Genomic DNA, 25,576 nt, shown 5'->3' with positions numbered 1-25,576 from the left:
TACCTAGTTGTAAAACGATTTAACAACAAACAGTTCAGTTGGTACACAACACTATGCTTTATAGTTTCTCCAAATTTGTGTGAACAAAGGTTGTGCCTGAAAATTATCCAAATGTTATTCAGCATCATGCTGAATCAATTCGTCGTAAAGGTGCTTGTAAAATGAGTAATTGTTAGTTGGGCAGTTCAGCAACCGTTCCAAATGTTCTTGCAATAATATCCATGTCATTCGCGAAAAAGACAAATTGGCCAGATTTCGTGAATAGGTTCAGTAGCAAAAATCCAGGAATAGGGTGGCAACTGCGTCGTAGTTCACGAAAGCACTATTGGCTGCACTTGAAGAAAACCTGGAAGCTCCATCAACTCGAAAAAAAAAAATATAGTATATATAGCGACGCTGTTGTCATCACAGTCCCATATTGTCGGTCCTGGAGCAAAGCCTTGAACATAGGTCCTTAAGTATAGAGTAACTTCTTACCTGCCACACGATATACACATGCAATAATTTGGCATGAACATTAAAAACTGTGGAAGTGCTCATATAACACTGAGAAACTGAGATGCAGGCTTTGTCCCAGTTAGAACGTTACGCCACAAGAAAGAATAAGAAGATAAATAAACAATTCTATATAATGAAAAAATAATTGCAAAAATTTGAACAAAATAGTGTTAGACGTAATTGAAAAAAAAAAATATAGGTCATGTTTTTCATACCGATAATTAAGAAAAACAAGACCTCGTCTATGAAACATATCAATTCGAAACTCATTATTCAAATGACTAACAGCGACCGAATCTATGTTTCATGCAAAACCAACATTCTCATTAATACAATGCAATTTGGTTTTCCGGGTTCGCCTGACTGTCGGCAGAATTGGCGAGTGGCATTTCCAATGTTGAAAAGAAAATTAAAATCCATCACCGTTTGCAGCCCATCAAACTTTTCATTAAAGTGATACCAAAAACGAAAAACTGCGCTGACAAGTGCATCATGCACACCAACACCTCCCGCCGGTAAGGTACAGGTGGTAGCGTCCACGCTTGCAAAATGAAATAAGGCTTACGATAAATAGTTCTATTGCACATGCCATCCTCTTCGATTTTTGTCCTAGTGAGGGAGAGCTTATGTTTTTTGTGCATTCGTGCATAAATGATGGCAGGGAACACGGTGGTAAGTTCCCTGAGGTTGACCCTGCTGAGTGCAGGTGGCAACTAATATTTATCATTGTGATACCAAAAAAAAGGCAAAAATGACGTTAGAATAATATATAAAATAATTAATGCAGGCTTGCTTGCTGCGAGCTGATGACTAGCGGTAGACTTATTTATATCTGATACCGTGTCGGTGCATTGGAATTGATAAAAATGTTGTTTAGTCGATATTTTGAAATGTGCAATTTTCTGCTTCAAGTTTCCATCCATAAGCGATTGTAATAATGTTTCAAGGTTGAAATTTAGTATTTTTATAATAATTTCTAATAAAGTGCTATTAAATGCGCCTCACCTTATGCGCACTGAGATGGTTGTATGATTTATTATAAAATGTTTAATTATGCAAGGCAAGTCACATGCTGCAATCGGCTTAGCTCCAGTAAAATATGGTTTTTATTTATTTTTTATTATTTCGGAGAATTTGTGGTTTTTCTTGTATTATTCAAAAGGGATCATTTTTTTTGCCGTTATGTACATATATTTGCACTTGTATTACGATGACTACAATCATTTTTTTTTAAGATTTGTGGAATCTCATTTTGACACCTGACCAAATTTAATTTGGTAAAACGAAATATTTTGCATGAGTCATTAATGTAGATGTCAATTGATCAATTTACTCTTAGATTGCTTAAACAATATGTCCATGTTTAATGGCTTGAAATAAAAAAAGCCTTAAAACGCATATTTTGCACTATAAATTGAGGTATAGCTCAAAACTGTGACGTGCTGGAGCAAATCTGAGCTCGGATTCGGATTTAGCGGCCCAAAATCTGTCAGAGACACATAAGTTTGCTCTTGAGACAAAAAAATGTTGCACTGTGTAAGTTGTCTTAGAAATACCTTTATCAAAACCTGAAAAAAAAAATCCATGAAGCCATCCCGACCAGAAGCACCTAACAAAATACTAACAAAATTATAACAACCGTTGTTAGGAATAACATAATTTGATATAATTTTGTTGTAAGGATTCTCATATTTCAATGACCATAACAAAATTGTAACAAAATTTGTTATTATTTAAGAAACAAAACTATAACAAAACTTGTATTATTTATTCAAACAGGTATATAACAAAATTTGTTATATTATGCGTATTAAAATAATTGCCTATAACATAAATTCGTAACAAATTTATTATAACATTTGCTATGATTTTTGTAACAAATAATTTCTAAATTTTCTAGATTTTTTGTATTGACGCAAACAAGTTTGATAATTTTTGTAATATTGACCCCTCGAGAGAAAAGAGCGTTCTTTAGTAGAAATTGAAGGACCGGCGGAAAAAAGGCTAACAGGAAAGAAAAATCTTCTATAATGAACTACGCGTAACTTCAAAACTGTGGGAAAGTCGCTTAGAGAAAGTCGTGTAAAAGTGAAACCACTATATAGCGAATCTGCGCGAAATCGGTATACGACAAAACTTTAATATCTCAGTTTCGGGCGAAACTTAGCTAACGTATTCAGCATAACAATTGTATAAATGTTGAGGCGTGAGAAAAGATCGTTTGGTTTCTAGAGTAACTTTTGAGAAGTATTCATGTTTTGACATGAATGTTCTTGAAAAACTGTAACTCAGAAACCATTCATATTAAAGAAAAAATGATAAGGAAACCAATTGGCTTTGTGCCAAATAAAACCTGTATCCGCAATAATCGGGATACAGAAATACAGCTGTAACTCTGCAATAGATACATTGAAATTGCTCAAATTTTGTCTAATAGTATATTAAGATGTGTTCATTTCACCTACAAAATTTCATGTGAATCGGTGCAGTACTTTTGTTTGTAGCAATGAAAGAGTTGAATGTGCGCCCTAGTTTTTCTTGTCAACGCTTTAACTCTTTAATTTGGCAAAGTAAATGGCTGAAATTTTGAACACAAACCTCTCAATTTACATTAGTTGCATTGGCAAAATTTCAATAAAATCGATGCACTATGAACAATTTTATAGTCGAAACATGTATTGAGACTGAACGTGATCTTAGCCCCTCAGACAGCAATTATTGAGCACCCTTTATTGTTTCGAATGTACTATTGAAAGTACTATACCAATAATCATCAAATTTTGCAGGCATAGTATACACATAATCAACTAGCATCTGTGAAAATTTCATGAAAATTTGCAGAGAAATTCAAAAGTTATGAATAAAATCGCACATGAAAAACACGAACAATTTTCACTAACACTCACCCCCATCAACACCAGTAGCTTTTAAACTAATTGATCAAAGTTGATGAAATTTTGCAAGAAAGTGTCTCTATAAGTATCATAACTGCTCACGAAGTTTCATAATTATCATCACATAACTTTAAACTGTAGCGTAAAAGAACCATCTAGTATGCGAATGAAAATTGATCATGATTGTACAAAATGCTTAAAACCACGTCTGTTTGTTTTTCATCCATGGTTAAAAGTAATGCATCGATTTTTATGAAATTTGGCACAAATAATAAACATACACCAAAGAGTCCTCAGTGAATTATTTTGCCAATTCTATCGATTCATTACAGAGCTACTGACGTGCTTTTGTATCCCGATTATTGCGGATACAGGCTTTAATCATGGAATTTGTTTATTCTGCCTATTTTACTTCGACCTTAGGGAGCATCCATTAACCTTTCAGGACTCGCGCCAGTTTGATCCTGAAACTGCACCTTGCTCGCGCCGTATACGACGAGCGAGGTTTTCTGGTATTGTACTTTTTCCACCGGCGCGCGTCCTGAAGGATTAAGTACGCAACGCTAAAATTGGAAGTTTTCAACCCTCCCTACCTCCTCTAAACGTGATAATATACTTAATGGATGACCGCTAATGTGATGGATTTAATTTCACTGCTTAAAACAAAATAAAATTTTGAACATAACTAAATTATATCTAAAGTTGTTATCATATCTGCATATGATATAATTGTGATCGATTAAAACAAAATCTCTCACGACAAATCAAGTCTTTTATGTGTCAACGAGCCCAATGTGACGTCATACTACCCCTCGCGTGTACGTCAGACATACAAGGATTTGAATGACGAAACTGGCAATATGTAGAACCAGTAAAGCTTCTATTACCACCCTCTCCAAGAGCCGTGATGGACTCATTGGTAGAGGCGCCAGATTTCTACCGAAGGAAAGCGTCTTAGTTCAAATCCCGTTCGGATCCAAAAATTTTATAACGTTCTTGAAACTATTTTTTATGTTACTTTCTTTTTCTAAAAATAGAATGACACACTTAAAAATATTTACCTAAACAATGAGTATAAAAATTAGTTTTTACCCTAGGTGTCAAAGGAATTATAACACAATTTGTTATAATTTTGTTAAATTCTATCATATTTCATGGAACAAGCTTTGTAATATTTTTGTTATGATCATAACACAAGTTATTACATTTTTGTTATTTTCAGTGGGAAATTTGTTAGAATTTTTGTTATTTTAACTACTAACGGTACATGTTTTATAACAACCCTTGTTATAAAAATGTATTGTAACAAAATAACACAGCTTGTTATAATTTTGTAATGTCCATCTAGTCGGGATGGCCTTAGCATTTTTCTGAAATCAAATTTATCATTTTTTGAAAGTTTTCTGTGCAAATAAGAACTACCACCCAGTTTATTGGGGTTTATAAACACATTTCATTTAAACTTATTGCTTTTCGCAGCTCATCTAAATTTTCGGTTGGCAAAGCTTGGCGTACCACCAAAACAAATGCAGTAAACAGTCGGTAAGACATCCGTTTGCTTCTTAACGTTTGCTGGTACTTGTGCTGTTCAAAATTTTGGAACGACATTTTTTTACAATACGGAGCTTTTTTGAAATGGTTTCGACCAGTTATCCTAGCAAAAATAACCTTTTCCAATTAGGAATCATATTTTCTTATCGATAAGTACAAAAGTTTTTGCATGTATGTAAAGCCTTTTCCAGCAACACTCTAATGCTGAATACAAAAAGTGAGATTTTTTCAACGTGTTGTAGAAAATACAACAACACGATCACTCGAGGGTTAACGAAATATTTTTATTTAAGTGATTTTTTTCTATTCTACTGCCTTACACTTGTTGACCGGGTTGTGCAACTTCCATTTTTCAAGCTCTAGTTCACAAAGCCCATTTGCCTAGCTTGTGGAATGAATTGTTCGGGCAGGAGTTCAGAGCGGTTCTGGAGGAGCAGAATGCAGCGCAGGCGGTAGGGTATAGTGGGGTAATAATCCAATTGAGCTTGAGCATGAGCATTAGAGTGGGTCATCGTTTATATGGAAAAATTAAAAATTCAATGGTTTTCTATCAAATCAAAGCTTTTTTGATCCCATTTCAGGACCCAAATAAGTGTGCAAAATTTGAGCACGATCGGTTCTGTCTACGTTTTGCGCATCGCGTTTGAAGTTTGTATGGGGTTTTACATGGGAAAACAAACTTTTTTGCATTTTTCTCATAACAAGCTCGAATTTTTTCTAAAACCATGTAACCGATAAAGTGAAAACATAGCCTAGGGTGCCCTGAAAAACTTTGTCGAAGACCGCGAAGTGATCTGATGCTTATGAAAAAAGTTATAGCGTTGACATTGCTTGGTGAAACAGTACAATTTTGTTGCAATTGATATTCCTTTACATGTTAAAACATAAACACATGCATGCGGTTTGTTGATTATAACTATTTTCACAAGCATCGGATCGCTTTGCGGTGTTCAACAAAGTTTTTCAGAACATCCTAGGCTATCATTTTATAGTATCGGTTAAAAAGTTTAAGACAAACTTTTTCAACTTATGACAAAAATGCAAAAAAGTATGTTTTCCCATACAAAATCCCATACAAATTTCAATTGCAATGCGCAAAGTGTAGACGCAACCGATCGTGGTCAAATTTTGCACAGATACTCAGGACCCGAAACGGAACCAAAAAAGGTTTGATCTGAGAAAACGGTTCCGATGACCCACACTAATGAGCATAGATGACCGTACAATTCGTAGTTGCTACTCCGTGATTGACCAGAACAATCGAAATTGCACAAGGAATCAACAAACGGAGCTTGGAAGTAGCTACCGCCCTCAATGTGCACAGTTCGAGAATTCCAAACTTTATTAGTCAATAACGGTGCCGGCCACGTCCTTACGGTCATCGAGGAAAGGAAGGAATGTTAGTATAACGTACGTTGCTACTAGATACCGAGATCACCTTATCTTCTCCACGACCGTCACGGGAAGGAGTTTTTGTTAGTTAGAAGGGGGAGAGTCACACGATTTGGATTCACTTTGGTAAGTGATGTGATTCATGCATCCTTTATTTGAGTCAAAACATTTATTCATTTTGACTAAAATATTAAAAATGTGGACACCGAAGATGACGAACCATTCAAATTTTTGTGTACATGCAAAAAATAAAAGACATATATTTTTTATCAACTAAATGTGCATTGGGAACTAGCGCCGACACATGACGTGACGAACTTTTCAATATTTGTTAGATAAATGCACAAAAACCAGAGCAGAATTTATACATCCTTTAGAATTAATTATTATGATAAAATTGAACGAGCTCACCAACAAACATCCTTCGAAGTGTCCAGTGCGTATGTGCTGCAGCATCTTCTACTAACTGGCCTCTTCTCCTAAATCACAGTGAACCGCTATAACTACACACGGGTACGACGATGTGCACATTCAAATTGACGACGACGACGACGCGGCCGATCCGATTGTAAAAAGCGGCACTTCCACTTTGCCTCCAAAAACACACTAAACCGCCCCGTACGAAGATGAGCACTGTCAAATAGATGACGACGACGACGACGCGCTTGCGGCCGATCCGAATGAAAAAAAGCGGCATTTCGACTTTGTTTCAAAAACACACTCTATAGTGGGGTAATAATCCATTTTTTTTCAAACTTTAATCGTTTAATCATTGTAATAGCTTCATTTGTTAGGCATTCGACGTAACAGCACCTAAACAATATTTGCTTGATAATTCAGCAGAAATATTCACGAAACTATGCAACGGTTTTTCTTCGGTGGACCAAACAAATCAATCGAAAAATAATCACTGAGTGAACTATGAACAATGTCTCGCCATAACACTTGGCTTATGGAGATTACAGAACGAAGGCACACGTTGAATTTTCAAGAGCACAAATCTGAGAACCAAATGACGGATTGCACTGAAAAGTTGATCGATTGGTCAGCCGCTGGTAGTGACCAATCGATCACCTTTTCATTGCGATCCGTTATTTGGTACCTACTTCAGATTTTATATCATTTACGTCGGTTGGTTTGGTGCTCTGCAAACTAGCTGGCTCTCTAAGTCCTGCCTACCTTTAGGCGTAAATCACGGTTTAGAGAAATTTATTTATCAAAAAACTCCAAAATAATTTAGGGACACTGCATTTTACTTGTCAGGGTATTTTTTACATATACGAACATTGTTTATTGAAGACATTTCTTATTTAAAAATACAAAAATGTATTAAAAGATTCTTGGGTTAGTTAAATCTGTACTGAGCGAACCAGTTTTTTTTTTTTAATAATATGAAACGTGTAACTTTTACTTATATGCAATGACCGTTGGTAAAAGTTGATAGGTATGATCAATGTTACCTTATATAACGATAATTTTGATAATTATACAATGATTCCATCGATCAGTTTAGCAAAATGTATACGAGGATCAAAAACTATTAGTAAAGAATCCCATCTCGAACTTATGTTCATGAAAAAGAAATTAATTTAGACTTTTTGAGCCAAACACTGAATACGTAGATGTTTCGAATTTCATCGTAAACGGCTGAGTATTTCCGGTTCTAGAGCTAAAAGAGTAAAAAAAGAATTATTTTTTTAATCTTCGTTCTTACAAAATTTAAAAAAATATCATTTTTTTGCGTTTGAGATATCTTTGCCAATATTTTACCGATTTTTATGAAATTTTCATAAAATCATCTACACATACTATACAGTAGCTGTTTAAATGCGTTCAGTACAAAGTTATACATAATTTTATGTGGTGCATTTTTTTTTTGAGTACAGACCTTATGCATATTTTAATGTGTGCGCAGGGCGTACTGTGTCGAAATCGAAGACAAATTGAAAAAAAAATCGTTACAACTAATGCATTTTCATCGATTTTAAAAGTTGGTTCGTGAAACGGAAGCGGTGCAAAAGGGTCATCTCACATGTAAGATGCCACCTAAAGACGACGTCTATTATATTTCGGACATTTCAGACAACCTCCCCCCCCCCCACCGATTTTTTATTGCCCCGATCAAATTCAAAATAAAATACGAAATTTGGCCAACCAAACCGCCGGAAGTTTAGCCTGCTGGAACAACCATTGGAGTTGTTATGTCTGCGAAGCTGCCAGATGAAGGAGAAAGCTTGACCATTTCCGTGTTAAAAAATGGTCGACGATAAGGAAAATAGGAGGAGAAGAAAGATCCTAGTGCTGCCACGTTCGTCCGGAGGTTCGTTCCGAACGCATCTTCTTCAGGAGGAAATTTGTCAGAAGATGATGGGCAACGAAGAGCTCAAGATGGTCGTGATGGATTGGATCAAGCGGGTGAATGTCAGATGGATCATCCTGATGGTGAACATTGCCGGGCAGTTCTTCCCAGCGCGATTGCATTTGGCAGAAACTTCCAGCCCAGCCGTTTGCAGCATATCAAGAAAGAATGGTTCATGCAAAGCAGATCAATACAGGTGCAACGTAACGCTCAGAGTCAGTGGACTTCGCGAAACTTGGTGAGGTCTTTCTGATTACTCTCTTTGTACTCTTCATTGTTATATATGTTGAAAATTCGCTATTTTCAACATCCTTTTATCTATTGGAAGCTGCTTCAGCTCTGGGCTCTTTCTAAGTTGATGAAGGGCTTTATAAATGCTTGCAAGGACTTGGACAGGTGTGTGGAGCTGAGTGGATCTATGACATTTTAGATAGTAGCGATATCAGCAATGTCAATGGATATATTCAACTTTGCAACTCCATCCAACATTTGTGCAAGTATTCATGCTATGCTATGCTGTCCCGTTTTTTCGTTTACTCAATTCATGGAGTGCACATTGGGCAAAATCAAGCCCAAAGGTGGAAAAAATTAATAACTTTCTTAATACAAGACCCTATGGCTTATTCGAAAGCAAATTTTCTCATGAATTGGTTGGTGGATGATTCATGTACGGGTAACTACTCTGAAGCGAGTTATAGAGCCCGTTTTACCCCAGTTCCCCCTATAATTTGAGAATTTATGCTGTTTTACGGCATTTGTTATGATTTGTTATGAGTCATTGATGGTCACATAGGGTCTTGTATTAAGAAAGTTATTATTTTTCCACCTTTGGGCTTGGTTTTGCCCAATGTGCGTTGTAACGTCACGGTAGAATGTGTCAAAGAAAATATCTTTGAAATAATAACTCCGCCGGTTAAAGAGTTTTTTTTTCTTTTTTATTTAGGGATTTTCTGCCGTAGGCAGGTTCATCCCGAGTCTCGATCAACAGGACGATCCTGAAGGGTTCGCCTGAAAAAACTACACAAGTTCTTCTTAAAACTATTTCACAGAGCATCATTTACAGAGTATAACAAACACAGTTCAAAAGTTACAGAAGGATACAATCTAAAAACGTCTATACAACACTTGATCGGAGAAATCTTAAATCACAGAGCGGACGAAATCCGAAAATCTTACAAATAGATAATGCGACAAAAAGAGGAACGTTGCAATACGAGGATACAGCATATAACTAACAAAAATAGACATTTAAGGAGCAAATCTAAATCTTAAAATAGAGTCCAGCGTCTTTCACGAAGCACAGAAGAGCCGCGAGTGCCGACGCATCGTTGCTGAGGGCATCGCAAATACTTCCCGGAATCCCGTACAGCTGCCGTGGACCCTCGTATGCTGGGCAGACACAGACAATGTGCTCAGCAGAGTTGTGAACTCCGCAAATTTCACAGGTCCGATGGAAAGGACCACCTCCGAAGTCATGAGACATCCTGGTGTGCCCCGTTCGCAGTCTAGATGATGATCTGATCCTTCATAGATTTGGGGTCAGTCCACGGATCCACGCTTCTCTTTATTTTCTTCAAATACGCTCCGCTAGGTTGAATCCATTCCCTCTGCCAAGCATCGTGTAGTATTGAGCGAACCCAGCGTTTGGCGTCGATCGATGGTACTGTACGTGTGTAGCGACTGTCGGATGCCCCTGTCCCTGCTAGGTGGTCTACAGTTTCGTTTCCAGGAACACCGCAGTGCCCTGGGACCCAGAGAAATGTCACGCCAGGTGGGGCGCATTTAATTATTCGCTGAACCCATGGATGCCGAGGCCTTTCGGATTGTAAGGCTGAGATACAGCTCGCTGAATCTGTTATGATGACGACAGGCCGATTTGCCGGTGTTGTGGCGGCAGCGAGAATGGCCGCGGCCTCGGCAGAAAAAACCGAGCATTGGTTAGGAAGGCTCCTGCTGATCGCCAAGTTTTCCCCAGCGACTCCCATGCCGACACCCTGCGAAGACAGCGAGCCATCGGTGTACCGCCGGTGATGGTTGTCATACTTAGTACGGAGTAGTTCAGCTACGGATTGTCGTAGCTGGACAGAGTTGTCTCCGGCATTAAAACTGTTTTGAATCTTGCGTTCAAATTTAAACTTAGACCCACGCCAATTGCGCTCTCCGGACCAGTGGGACTTGGCGATTGGTGGTAGTGAGACACCCGCAATGTTCTGGAGTAGACTGTTAGCCATTTCTAGCAGGTAGGTTCTGGCATTTCCTGCGGTATTCTCCGCTATAGCGACAGCCTTACAGCAGAGGGCCGCAACTATTCGATAACGGAAGGGCAGAAGGCCTGCTTCAACACAAGCGGTGTCCGCCAGCGTGGAAGGCAGAAGACCAGAGATTATCCTTAAGTACCGGTTGTACACCGGCGCGAATGTTCTGATCAAGGTATCAATGGACAAGCTGGTTATCTCCAGACCATACAGTAAACGGCTGTCGACAGTGGCGGCGGCTACGCGAAAACGAAGTTTCCGATTGATGCTTCGGTGGGAACTGGAAAGCGCTTTTATTACACGCAGAAAAATAAATTGTAAACATAATTAAATTATAGTTCAAATCAACCGATTTTTCAGTTTACTATAGCGACAAATTGATTTCTAGTTTAAACTGAACTGTTGCATTGATTGATAATACAAATGTTTTCATTTGACGAAATATTCCACAGTTTGTTAGAACAAACACAGATTTGGTAGTTTCAACATAAAATAACAGATTGTTTTAAACGACTGCACTTTTGTGACTAACAAAGCCGGAATGTGATTGTGTTGGTGACAGCAGCTCCTGCGGCAGCTCGGAAATCTATTTTTAGACCGTCGGTGAGCGGATGGAGAGGAGAACAACTAAAAAAAAGACAAAAAAGGCGAAGCCGATCAACTTTTTGTGGATGCTGTCGTGAGTACCAGCGCGTTATCCATCACGACCAAAGCTGCACTTGGAAGTTGGCGTGATGGATTTGCTGCACCTTCTTTGTTGTGGCGATGTTGGGGTAAGCATTTTATAGGTGTGTGAGTGCTTTCGGACCATGTTTATGGTTTTTATTTTGTTGAAACAAATGAAATTTTTGACATTATATGAAATGATGGTAATCGGTTGTTTTTATCGATAAACTCTAAATGAAAACAATTAAATATAACTTTGGAATAAGTAAATTCTCAGTTTGAAAATCAACCATGCGTTTTATTGTTTTAAACAAGCGCCATTTTTCTGCGTGTAGATTAAGGCGGCTCTGGCAACTAGCCTTAACGCCGTCGAAGTGTGGTTTGAAGGTTAGACTGCGATTGATAGTAATCCCTAGGATCCTAACAGTTTTGCGTAACGGAATCGGCTGGTTGTTTATGCTGATGGGTGGTCCTTTTACCCGATGACCGGAGTTACAGATGTGGCAGCGTACACTCTTTGGAGCTGACATGGTGAACCCTACAGACGCAGCCCATTTGGCTACCCTGGTCACGGCTGCCTGTGCCTTCCTGCGAGTGGCGAGGATGGTGGGGCCAGACACGACAATGACGATGTCATCGGAGTACACGAAGATTTGGACGCCATTTGTAAGGTCCTCGAAGACACCATTCATCAAGATGAGAAATAACGTCACTGAGATTACAGATCCTTGTGGAACGCCAGTTTCCTCTCTGAAGGACTCCGATTTGCTGTCCCCTATTATGACTCTAAAGGTACGATCAGTTAAAAAGTTTTTAATGAATTGGAGAATGTTACCAGCGAGGCCCCAGCGTACTAGTTTACGGAGAATTAAAGGCGTCCAAGTTCTGTTGAACGCCTTCGAGATATCCAAGGAAATGATCTCGGTATGGTGGCCTAAGTTCTTAGCTTTCTGTAGAGCTTCTCCTAGGGCAGCAAAATACGTGTTGGTTCCGTACCCTGATCTGAAAGCGTGTTGACGATGATCGAGGAACCTGTTTTCTTGCAGATAATGTGTTAAACGCCTGTTGACCATGCGTTCGGCTACCTTCGAAAGGCAACACGTGAGGGAGATGGGTCGAAAACTGGATGACTGGCGTGTCTGGCTGCCGGGCTTAGGTATAGGGACCACCAAACTCTCCCGCCACTCAGGGGGGTAATGATGACGACTCCATATTGAGTTTAGAAGCTCGAGCAGAACAAGCTTACTAGACGAGTCGAGGTTTTTTAGCATCGGATACCCAATGTCATCGGGGCCGGCTGATTTGCCGCTACTACAGCTCAGGGCGAATTGCAATTCACTGTAGGAGAATGGTTGATTGATGTCCAGCGGTATGCTGTCCACTGGGACGTAGAAACTCGCAATATCGGTAGTAGTAGCGCCAGTCTGCCGCACAAAGTTCGTGTCATAGCTGTCGAAGGCTGCTAGGTCAGCAAAATATTTGCCAAGACCACTTGCAATGGCGATCGGATCCGTGGTGTTGGTCCCATCCAAGCTAACGGTGGCTGGCACGGCAGTACGTTTACCGCTAAGGGCGTTAACCCTGGACCACAGTTCGGCAGAAGATTGGCTGGCATCGATACTCTCTAGGAATTTTTTTCCAAGAGGTTCATTTTGCTTCACGTATGGCTTGCCGGCAGTCATTACGCAAGGATCGGTAGCGATCCAGCAACATTTCTCGGTTTGGATGATCGAGGGCCACTCGCTTGACGGCTCGAAGTGCTTTCCTTCGAGCTTTAACTATCTTTTTAATCTCCGGCGACCACCAACGTAGTGCTTTGCGACCAGGTTTGCTCCCGGATTTTGGGATGGACAACGTCGCCGCTTGCGTAAGAAGAGCAGTAAATTCGGCCATGTCTTTCGGACTGGAGGTTTGTAACGAAGCATAGACTATTTTGTTGTATTCTGTCCAATTAGCAAGATCGTAGACCCAGCGAGGACGCCTCGTCGTAGCAGGTGCTTCAGTTGCCACTGAAATTTGTAACGGGTGGTGATTGCTACCATGTAGATCCGGGTTACGAGTCCAAAAAAAACGCTGGATTTCGGACCGACTGACGACGGAAACATCGATCGCGGTCGAGTGAGGTCCGCTGAAGTACGTTGGCGATCCGTCGTTGAGGATGGTTAGATCACCAGCCTCGAAGGTCTCAAAAAGTGTCGTCCCCCTGTGGTCAGAACGCGTTCCGCCCCAAGCTGGGTGGTGTGAGTTGAAATCGCCAAGAATCATTCTTGGCTGTGGGATTTGGTTTAGCAGACTTTCTAGCTCGCTATGAAGATTCGGTATAGCCCCGCATGGCAGGTAAACACAGATCATCGCCATCTTGATTGGGCCCTGCAGTTTAACACCGACAATTGGGAGGGAAGAGTCAATGTCCAGGTTTACAAAAGGGAGGAACCTAAGAACACCTAGGGCTACGGAGTGTCGAAAATTGACTCCACGTTTTATGGTCCAGCTGTATCTCCCACCGAGGGAGCGGTTTAGTTGATCAACTGTAATCTTGTTTATCTCTTGAAGGGCCAAAATCCAGGGAGGTTCACTATTAACCAGTAGCTCAAGGTCCGCCAGATTGTTAAAGAATCCGTTGATGTTCCATTGCAGACAAAATCTGACCGGTTCGGGCAGGGCCGGAATAGGGTGATTAGACCTTACCTGAGACGTGGGGCTAGTGACAAACGTGGTGCTCGAACGAAACAGAGCCCCACCAGTGGCAGGTCCTGATGGTGAACCCACCAAAGGCAGGGATGATCCGACGGCGGAAAAAAAGGATGTTGCTGTCTCTGCTGTTTCTTCGCTAATACAGGACCTAGTTGACGGACCCGTTGAGTGTCCGAGAGGTCCAGTGGTGGTTGGGAAAAATGGGGTAGCGTATGGTGACAGACAACTTATTTGGCCATCCGGGATGACCGATATCCTTGGCGAGCTGCTTCTTTGGCCATCAGAGGCGGAAAAAGTGCTTGGTAGGCGGCTTTCTAAGCCGTCCGTGGTGGGTACTTGTCCTAAAGAAGCTTGATTTCCCACGCAGTCCTTCGGGGTAGCGGGTAGAGCCCGGCGCGTCCCGACTTCGTTAAAACCTTCACTTCTTCCCACGTCGTCCAGTGTAGCAGGCATTGAGGCCGTACTACCCTCTTCCAGATCTCCCCCCGGCGCCGCAGGTGGTCCGTCAGTTCCGGTGTGGGAGACGTCCGCACTGAGGGGGCCACGGCTACCGGCGGATTTAGCTGGGCATCGATTGTTCTGGAGCTCTTCGTATATATCCGTTCCAAGATGCCTGAGTCGACCCAGCGATTCCGGTTGAGGAAAGGCTTCCGGTACGCTGGCGCCCCGACTATCAAGGTGGACAGTGATACAGTTTTGGGTGGCTGGGTGCCGGAGTCGGTCCAGCGATTCCGGTTGGGACAGGGCTTCCGGTACGCTGGCGCCCCGACGACCCGAAGCCGTTTGTTCCGTATCTCGTTGTTCTGTGACTCCAGGAAAATTGGAGCAAGAAGGTACAGCGTTATCAGTCATGTTACTAGGTAGGGGTGGTGATGGAGGGGAAGAGAGGAGTAGATTAATGGTCTTACCGTGACTTAGGGATAGCCCCAAGATTAATGGACGAACTCTTCAGTTTGGATTTCTTTTGCTGTTGTTGCTGGAAAAGTGTTTCAGTCCGAGAGATTTTCCCTCTGGGACGCTTACTAGGAATTTTCGTGGGATCCGTATTTGACTTGACAGACCCAGGAATGGGTGTTCCAGGGCGGTTAGAGAGTGGCGTACGAGGTGAAGCTACAGACTTCTCTAGATGTGGAGAGAAGAACTCTGCACTTTGTTCGGAGGAGTGTGAATCGGAGTCCCAAGAAACATTATCGAGGTCGTTTACCGGGAGAGGCTTAGCAGTGGTTATGGGGGCGTCGGCGGTTGTGGAGTTTGAAGAAGTGGCCGTACTTTCGACGGCAATGGTAGCGTCGTCGGCTTCAGTAGGAGCAATCGGAGTAACAGTAAGGGTTGTAGCAGTGGCACCGACGGTAGTGGTGGCAGAGGTAGCGGCTACTGGTTCGGCGGTAGACACACCTGATTGTACGATGTTAGTCGGTAAAGAGACAACAGGTTGAGGGAGGGAAATGCTGGCTGCGGGCATAACGGCGTTGAGAAACGCGGATAATTGGCTGGTGAGTATCTGAATTTGCTTTGCCTGGTCGGCAACAATAGATTTCAAGGCGGCGATCTCTTCGTTGACTGCTATCGGTTGGGTGGGACGGAAGGCAAGGGCTGCCCGAAGTTTAGCTATCTCAGCATCCTTGGATGCCAGAGCAGCAGTTAGCTGATCTACCCTCTCGTTAGTTTTCCGGAGTGCGTCATTGTCGGCGGGACCGACAATATTGGCAAACGCGCTCTCACCTCGATTTTGCTCAACGATCCGACGGGCCATGGGATAGGAGACCCCTTGGTCCACTTTGACTCTTTGTATGGTGTTTTCCAGTTGCCAAAGTGGGCAAGATCTACTGGAGACTTTGTGATCGTTCGTATTGCAGGTTTTACAAAATTGCTGATGGTTGCATTCCTTATTTTCGGAAATCGGATGATTTCCGGAACAGGTCCCACAGGTAGCGGTTTTGGCCTGACAGCGCATCTTTGCATGCCCAAAAAGCCAGCAATAAAAACATTGCATGGGTGAGGGGTAGTAAGGACGTGTTCTACATCGGATGTAGCCAAAATCGATTGCTTCTGGTCGATTCGTCCCACGGCAGGTCAGCACTATCGCCGGAGTGTTCTCGCGCGCTTGTCCGTTCCTCCTCGTAATCCTTCTGATATCCTTGACTCCTTGCTCTTTTAGCTCCTCCAGGAGTTCGCCATCGGGCATGTCCATTACGTCCCGACAGCTGACAACACACCTGATGGAATTGAGCGTTGGGTGTTCAGTGACGTTGACCGCAGTGCCATCTATAAGCGCCTTCATGTTCAGCAGTAGGTTGAACTGTCGTAGATTCCGCACTTTCAATGCATATGTCGTTTTGTTGTTTTCCGGAAAAGCTCCTTCAATTTTTCCTCCAACAAACTTCTCTACGGATCGACGGATATGAAAAGGCCGGTTCGGTAGAGGTCCGTTAGCCCCCGAGATTCGCAGCAGATGCAGTTCACCGTACATTCCCTCCGGGTCCATGTATGACGGAAGGGTTGCTCCGGTATACGTGTCATCAATCCTCCCTTGTGTGAATATGTCTGGTTGACCGTCTCCCCAGGAAATAGAGGGAGGTCCCGATGAACTCGCCGCCATAGCGGCCCCCCTTTATGACAAAAGTAACACCACCACCCACTAACCTGTTTTTTCGGGTACCTTCTCGTCGAAAAATCCTACTGCGTGCAGCGAGAAACAGCACTCGGAATGTGTTTGCACTCGCTTGTGGGTCCACTCGCGCACTATTAAGGGTCTAATTCACTACTGTGTGCCTTCACCCGGCTCCCGATGGGAGTTCTTCGCTACGGAGAGCGGTAAGTTTTTCTTTTCAATGTGACCAGCGAGGTGCTGGTATGACGCAAAACACAACGATTTCTAGCGGTCGCTACGATTTCTTCGGACTATTACAGAAATTCTTCTCAGATGCCACTAACGCGGGCACACACGCACACACTTTATTGGGGTTAACCCCGATCACTGGTGTAACTCTTGCTTTGCGGTGTACAAATAAAGCACCCGAAAGCGAAGGTGATGAAATTGTTATTCGCTCTGCACACAGGCCCCCTTGCCGTGAAGCCGGCTAAAGGGGGCTTTTTCGGTGATTTTCGTAGCAAAAATCACTCACTCGATCGCGTTTTTCGCGTAATAATCGTGTACGATATACAAAGTGGTGCTTTTTAGCACGTTCCTCTAAGTGATAAACACACAAATCACACGGACCAGCACGATAAAAACGGATTAAAAAGCTTGCAATACTAGAGAGATGCGCCCGCACGTCTGCTCTAGCCAAAAACACAAGCGAAACTGGTTAAAGAGTTGTTATTCCTTTGTTGTTGCTGTAGATTAACTCACCGATGTTATTGCCAATGCTATTGTTGATCATTTACTGATTAAAAGACCCCCGAGAAAACTAGAATGGAACAACAACAAGCTGAAACGTCCTTCCAGTCACCCTGAATGTTCAGAGCCCTTCTTAGGTCCTCCTCAACTGCAAAAAGCCAACGTGAGCGCGGCCTACCACGAAGCCGACGCACAGAGGTCCAATTTTGAGAAAAGCTGGCAGAAATTAAATTTTTGAACATGTCTTATATGAGATACAGTATATTGAGCATTCATCCGTAATACCAGGAGCACTAACTGGCATTTAAAAAAATTGGATATATTGATTTTTTATCTTGTTACAACGCTAAATAGCTGCTGATGGAAAAAGTGCTGAATTTTTGATAAAGAACACAAACAAGTTCAACCACTACAAAAGTCTATTGATATAAGTAATACAATTGCTTTCTAAAGTTTATTTGTAAGTTCTTGTGTATATGTATCAGACATCTGCAATGGAGCAAGAGATCAAAATAACACTTTTGGCTTCAAAATTGACATTACATGTCATAAGTACGAAAAATTCTTACAGTTCGACTTCAAAGTGTCTTATAAATCGCTCCCCGCTACTCCCCGCGAGGAGATTCCGTTCAAATGCTCGTTTATGTATGCAGAACGGTTAAAGAAAAATGCAACTGCCAAGAGCTGCCAAAACAATAGCGCCATGATGATATGTGTACCGTAAAATTGTATGCAAAACATCAATTTTGTTCTGATTTTGTTCGAAGAAATCGACTAAAAATGAAAATGCCTTAAAAATGAAATTGTGCGCTAAATCATGTACCAATACACTCATATAGGCTAAAACTAGCAGACTACTACGATTTGGAAATTTTTGCCAGGTATTTTCAAATCTGGACCACTGTGTGACGGCCCTTTCGTGATTCTCTGCTGAATATGGGTTTAGCTTGTCGTTCCTCCGGCATACGAGCTACGTGCCCAGCCCACCGCAGCCTGCCGTGATTTATTCGCTTCACTATATCCATCTCTTTAAATACTTGGTACAATTCGTGGTGCATGCGACGCCGCCAGATGTCGTCTTCCAGTTTACCGCCGAGTATTGTTCGCAGCACTTAACGTTCGAATGCTCTCCGATCAGCTTCTCTCAACGTCTACGATTCACGGCCGTATAAAACGACTGGAAGAATCACAGGCTTGTACAACGCGAGTTTTATCTTCGCTTGCAGCCTACGGGTCTTCAGCTGGTTTCGCAGACCGAAAAAGGCCCGATTTGCAGCTGAATTCCGTCTTTTCATCTCGCGGGTAACATCATTATCGCACGTTACTAGAGTACCAAGATAAACAAATTCGTCTACAACAACAAACTTATCACCAAATAGCACCACTTCGTCACCACCTAGCACCACTTCGTCACCACTACCACGATCGGACCGACGTTGACCACCAGCAATCATGTACTTGGTTTTTGTGGTACAAGACCCTAAATTGTTTTGACTGGATGCAATATCTGATATCCATCCATTTGGATGTCACCGCTGCTCAGCCCATCTTTTCAGCTCCATTTTTATTGTACAGTTTGACATACCACTGAATGGTTCTGGGTCAGCAAACCGTAAATTGGAACCACTTTTAGCAAACTCGTAAGCCATTTCATTCCCTTCAATGCCCATTTCATTCGACCGATATCACTTGTACTTACCCTAATCCATTGTATGGTTTGGCGTTTATACTTATTACAAAACTTCGAAAAAGGGTTGAATACCTAATTATATAAATTTTACTTTCAACACCAACTTCGTTCACCTTCGAAACAGAAACTATGCATATGATATTTTCAAGAAAACTACAACCGAATGTGCGTTTCATAATTCACGTTTATTTTGATTCCATGGCTAGACTTTGTTCTATTTCCATAATCAACCCACTGAAATTGGTTTACTCTCTTGTTCCACTTATGACGGATAATTCAGACTTTAAAGAGTAAATCACTCGCCTAAAATAAGAGTTTTATAATACTAATTCGATGGATTACCGCTCGCATATTGTTCAGATTGTATGTGATAAATGCATTATACTGCTTTCGACAGTGTCATTTGTTTTTCAAAAATGTTTCTCAAATAATTGTGTCGTAACTGGAAGTCTATTGTTAGGAAATGTACCATGTTAAATCTAGGCTTGGGCTTACAAATTCACGTCTGGACTGGTAATTCAATCTACATATTCGAGGTGCTACTCCGAAGTTCGTGGCAGTATTAACTCTTTTAACAATTGATTTATCAATCATCTTAAGCTTAAAAGACATTGTAGTACAATGAATAATAAAATAATAAAAATCAATCGAGGTCAACATTTCTAATAGAAACAATTATGGTGTTAGTTGAATCAATTTTAATTCATGGTCCTAAACATTATTTTGCATTCTAAGGAAATTTACACATAAAAATCAGTACAGTTCTCTTAACCTAGTACAGTTTGTGATTCCATGTAGTGTGTTTTAATATCATCATGTGGAATTGTTTCACCACAATGTAAGTCAGATTATTTTGCAACACGGATTACAACCATCAATGGAAGAGTGCTTTCTGTAGGGTTGAAAAAGAAAAATTTACAATGGACCTTATTTGTCACAACATATTGTGGAATAAATTAAACAAGAAAATCATAACTTTGAGCAGATAGATGCCAGTACTCTTAATATCTTTGCAAAAAAGTTCACATGTTGTTTCTACATTTCTTACTTACATAGTTAAAACTTTGACATTCTCTGTAATAAGTTAATCAATTGTGGAAATGTAACTCCACATTTAAAATTAATCTAACTTCTTGAATCATTACTTTCACTAAAGCTTTCACTTGAATCATGTCGACTAACAGTAGATTTAGGCTTGTATTCAGTAATAACTACCGTCACTGAGTTGACTGTAACTTCTCGGGTTTGTCCGCTGGATCGATCAATATTTTTTAACCTTGCTGGATACTTTGATCGCTTGTTTTTGTTGCGTGATGATTTACTTCCGGGTGATTTGGAGTTTTGCGTTGGAGCACCGGACGCACCCGGGAATGCCTGTGTCGCCGCCTGTTGTGCCACCAGCGCTGAATTAAGGCGAGGCTTGCGGGTCGACGTGCCTGGAACCGAGTATACTGAAATTAATTATAATGCATTCTATTCTTTTTGGCAATAATAAATATACATAAATATACACGTCTCCAAGGCAAAACTGATTAGAGTATCGACTACAATTGAATAAATTATACAACTAATTCCAAAAATTTACAAATCTTTAATAATGTCGATGGAAAAGGCGATACTCAAATCAATCTTCATTTCGACGAGATGAATTTCATTTACCTTTTCGTACGTCGCACATTAAGCACTTGAACGCTTCGGCTGTGTTTCTGTATGTGCAGACACTGCAGTCCCAAAAATTTTCCTCTACAACTTTTGACTGACGTTTTGCGCGGCGTATCGGAGATTTGTTTTTATCCATTGCTTGCACACAATTTTCAAAAAACTCTAATATTCAGTCCTTGATTAGTTTAAATGCACAGGATCAATCATTTTTGCGACAAAACTGTCTTTTCCGTTGGATTATACTAAATTTTACTGCCTTCCAATGATGGCTGAAGCAAATGTCACTTTATGCTTTTTCACTCTGTTCTTCTTTGCAAATACCCGGTTCCTTCGGCTCAGTAATCCGATGTGCATACAATATGGAGGTCGGGTGAGAATTTACTGAAAACAGTAGTGGTGTTGGATTTGTAGCTTGCGACAAAAATTGTTGTTGTATGCGTTAGCAAATGGTTCTTTTCGTTATTGATTTGAGTAATAGTTCAATATAATTCTTACTAGAATAGGAACTACTTGACAATCAGGTTTTCGATGAACTAATTGTGTTTCGCTTTAGCTTATTTCCATTTCTACTGAACTTGAACGTCAATTCAACCATGTATGCATACCAATCCATACGTACTACTACATCATCAGAACACTCTTACCTGCTCGAGAAAGCGACTGTTTCGAGCTTACTTTGAGCTTTTTCTCTGTTCCCTTTCGTCATTCATAGCAGACAACTTCAGCATGAAGAAATGCACGGAAAGTTAAACGGTAGTCAGTGCATTCATAAATTGATGATGATACTGTTTACGGGCCGTACATTAATTACGTTGGGGTTTATGAGAAGAGGCGGTTTGAGAAATCTTACGCACCTTACAAAAAAAGGGCTTTCATACAAAAAATCTTACAAGTGGTGGTGTGGGTGTCGAAACATCGTGAAAATTGCCTCTATTGAACAGCCCCTTAGTATTGCATGAAAAAGATATACACTACTGATGGCGTAATATTCCTTGGCCCCATACGCACTTATTGTAGAAGATTTACCTTATTGGTCAGACAACGGCCTGAGTGTCCTCTGCTGTACGTAGGAGTCGTCTTCATTCTACTCGGCTGTGCGTCTCCAGTCACGCCACGCACTCTGCGAAGGGTGCACAAATCGTCCTCCACTTGATCGACTCACCTAGCTTGCCACGCACCAAGAACCATTTTAATCGGGTTGCTATCCGACATCCTGATGACGTGACCCGCCCACCGTAGCCTTTCGATTTTTGCAGTGTGGATGATGGTTGGCTTCTCAGCAGCTGATAAAGCTCGTGGTTCATTCGCCTTCTCCACTGTAGATGGTACGCAACACTTTCTGTTCCAAAATTCCAAGGGCGCGTTGCACAGTGCTGCGCCCCATAGACAAAAGTGAAAAAATCGACTTCAAAATTTTGTTCAATCTAGTATGCCATGCTGTTCATACATGCTTGAAGTATGTTGCTCGGCCATTATAAGTTAGAAGATCGTGTTTATTATACCAAAAAACCTAGATTATTAAACAGTGTTTTCGTTGTTCATAGAAAAATAATATTTTTTAAAACAGATTCACTTTTGGTCTAGATCAACATTATTAAACGTTTAAGTTTTCAGTGATAATCAAAATGGAAGGTCTATAACACATCAGTAGAATCTATTTTTTTGTTTAGCACGGCAATATGTTTTGATATTTGTGAAAATAAAATGTCATAATGTAAGTACTATATGGCGTAGAGGAAAAACGACCCCGAAATTCAAATTGATGGAACAAAAAATGACCTTAAAAGACCTCTCTGAATTTTTCACCATGTTTTCTTTATAGTGTCCGCTGAATACTGAATTCGACTCCAGCTGCTTTTATTTGCTAATTTGTTAGTAATCGAGCTTTTTCCGAGTGATAGTCAAAATTTATAGTCAAAATCGATGATTTTTGATCAAGTGTTCATTTCCGATCCATTCAAACAAAAAAATGTATCAGTTTATATTGTTCCCACGTTTCCTTATGAAACTGCTGATTTCTACGAAGAATTTGAGGGTAAACTTTAACAATTTCTCCTGTTTTAAAGTATGCAACTGGACAAGAAATGGCCAAACGCACGACCTTCAAGAAATAAAATGTTCGGTGAGAATAAAGTTTGGTAAATAAGTCATTCTTGCAATTACCGTTTTATTTTTTTATTTTTATTTTTTTTTTATTTATTTATTAAAGTGGATCTTTTAACTATTGTCATTCGGATCCACTTACCGTTTTATTATGATCTATATGTTTATACAGTTGCCTAAGATGCATTCTAGAAAAAAAAACAGCTAGATTAAAATAAATTGGCGTTTAAGACATTTAAGCGATTATGAATTATACATAGGACATTTATGCAAATTGTAGCTTTTATCAAGTTTGACAACTTCACCGAAGACACTTTTGAGAAAAAATGTATGGTACGTTAGTTATGAATTTTGTCCTGCAGTTCCATACATTCGCAGCACTGTGCGTTGGTCCTCTGCACGTAGGGTCCATGTTTCGTGCCCATAGAGGACGACCGGTCTAATCAGCGTTTTGTAGATAGTTAACTTCGTCTTACAGCGAACTTTATTCGATCGTAGAGTTCTGCGGAGTCCAAAGTATGATCGATTTCCTGCCTGTGTCTCTCTGCTTGTGTCATTGTCGGCGGACCTCAAGTCGCTGAACCCAAGTACACGAATTCTTCAACCGCCTGGATTTCATCACTATCGAGAGAAAATCGGGATGGCGGGTGCGGTGATTCCTCCTTGGAGCCCTTTGTCATCATGGACTTTGTCTTCGGCTTATTAATGACCAATCCGATTCGACTGGCTTCATTTTTAGACGGATCAAAGTTTCCACCATTGTCTCAAATTTGCGGGCTTTAATATTAATATCATCAGCGAAACCAAGCAGCTGAACGGACTTCGTGAAAATGATTCCACACGTGTGTTTTAGCCTGGTACACGGTTTATATGGGAAAATATAAAAAATGGGAAAACTCCAACTCCTGTATACTTTTTGAGTTCCATTTTGGTCCCATATCAACTGTGCAAAATATCAGATCGATCGAAAAAACTATATTTTAGCGCCAGCCATTTTTAGTTTTTCATACGATTTACTATGGGGAACATTTACTTCTTCAAAGAAAAATCGCTTGAGGTCACCCATTGATCCCTAAAAATGAGTCGTTGAATGATTTCTGTAGATAACTTCACGAGGAATCAGACCTCCGAAGACCGCAAAGCGATGCGACATTCGTGGAAAAAGTTATTAAGCCTTTCCCGATCGATAAAATGACGAGATTTTATTATTTATTGTTATTCCTTACATGTTAAATAGCTTTGGTATGCCATTCGGTTTTAAGTCAATAACTTTTTTCACATACCTTAGATCGCTTTGCAGTCTTCAGAGGGTTTGTTCCTCGTACAATTTCCAACAGAAATCATTAATCGATATATTTTAGGGGTTAAGGGGCAACCTGTGGCGATTTTTCTTTGAAAACGTGATTTCCCCATAGTAAATCGTATGAAAACTTAAAGCGGCTGGCGCTAAAATATAGTTTCTCCGATCGAGCTGAAATTTTGCACAGTTGATATGGGGCCAAAATGGAACTCAAAAAGTGTACAGGAGTAAAATTACTTTTTGTGTATCCCCGCTCTCCTTATTAAACAGCAAGCTCGAAAGAACATCATTTTGCCGTATATCTCTGCGAGATTCGCAGAAACGCGAGAGTGTATTGTAGCAGACTATAGATATTTCAATTATTTATGGAGCAAAATATTATGGTGCATTTGTATTTTTATGGAGTATTTCAGTATTATTGGTGCAAAATTTCACATTCAATGAGACAATTTCTAGTTTTACCAGTACATTTTCTATGAAGTATAATGGTTTCGATTATTTATGGACATTGCACATATTTATGGAACATATGACCATTCTGTATAGAGAGCTTTTTGATCTTCATGGAGCATTTGCAATTTACTATGGTTGCAATAACCTTTTGTTATTAATAACATAAAACATGTAAATTAAAATATAAACGTATAGGGGAACTTACGTATTTTCGACAGTTTTGTTCTCTTCGTCATGGATTTTCTTTTGAATCCTGTTGGTCTGAGAGTTGGCCTCAAATCCTTTCCAACCAAGCTGAGTTATATGCCCAAATTTCAGGCAATTTTGCCCACAAAAACTGGGAATAAGTGACAGTGACTTCTATACATTGATACTACTTACTGAAAGCGGGGTGGGAACCCCTGACCTATGGCAAAGTCAATGGAACAGGGGTTATCAACACACTTTTCACAGGGTCGTTTGCAATGCGGTTTTCCCGGACAATCTTCCCGTTAATACTCGGTGGCAAGGCGGAAAATACACAACAAAATGGCGGAAACAAGATTTTCTAAATATGAATAATTACGATACACAGTAGAGGTTAAGTAGGCCACACAAAAAAAGTTTTATTAAAAGGGATTTTTAATTTCAATTTTGGACGATTTCATTTAAATTGGTTTCAGTGTGAGCTCACCGTTGCGGCCGTTCGCTGGACTCGTTGGCATGCATGATGACGTGGG

General features: G+C 40.6%; 1 protein-coding gene across 1 annotated transcript; it reads right to left on the bottom strand.

The window, feature by feature from the left end:
• Positions 1-19,505: 19,505 nt before the first annotated feature.
• Positions 19,506-21,460, bottom strand: LOC115253487 (YY1-associated factor 2). Its single transcript, XM_062851623.1, has 2 exons — positions 20,999-21,460; positions 19,506-20,775 (listed from the first exon to the last, which is right to left on the bottom strand). Exons 1-2 carry the CDS (start codon positions 21,135-21,137, stop codon positions 20,465-20,467), a joined length of 450 nt encoding a protein of 149 aa, XP_062707607.1. The 5' UTR covers positions 21,138-21,460; the 3' UTR covers positions 19,506-20,464.
• Between the last annotated feature and the right edge of the window lie 4,116 nt (positions 21,461-25,576).

The sequence above is a fragment of the Aedes albopictus genome, chromosome 2 (assembly GCF_035046485.1).
Source record: "Aedes albopictus strain Foshan chromosome 2, AalbF5, whole genome shotgun sequence".
Classification (NCBI taxonomy): Eukaryota; Metazoa; Arthropoda; class Insecta; order Diptera; family Culicidae; genus Aedes; species Aedes albopictus.
The sequence above is the reverse complement of the archived record's forward strand: the minus strand, read 5'-3'. Positions and strand labels throughout refer to the sequence as shown.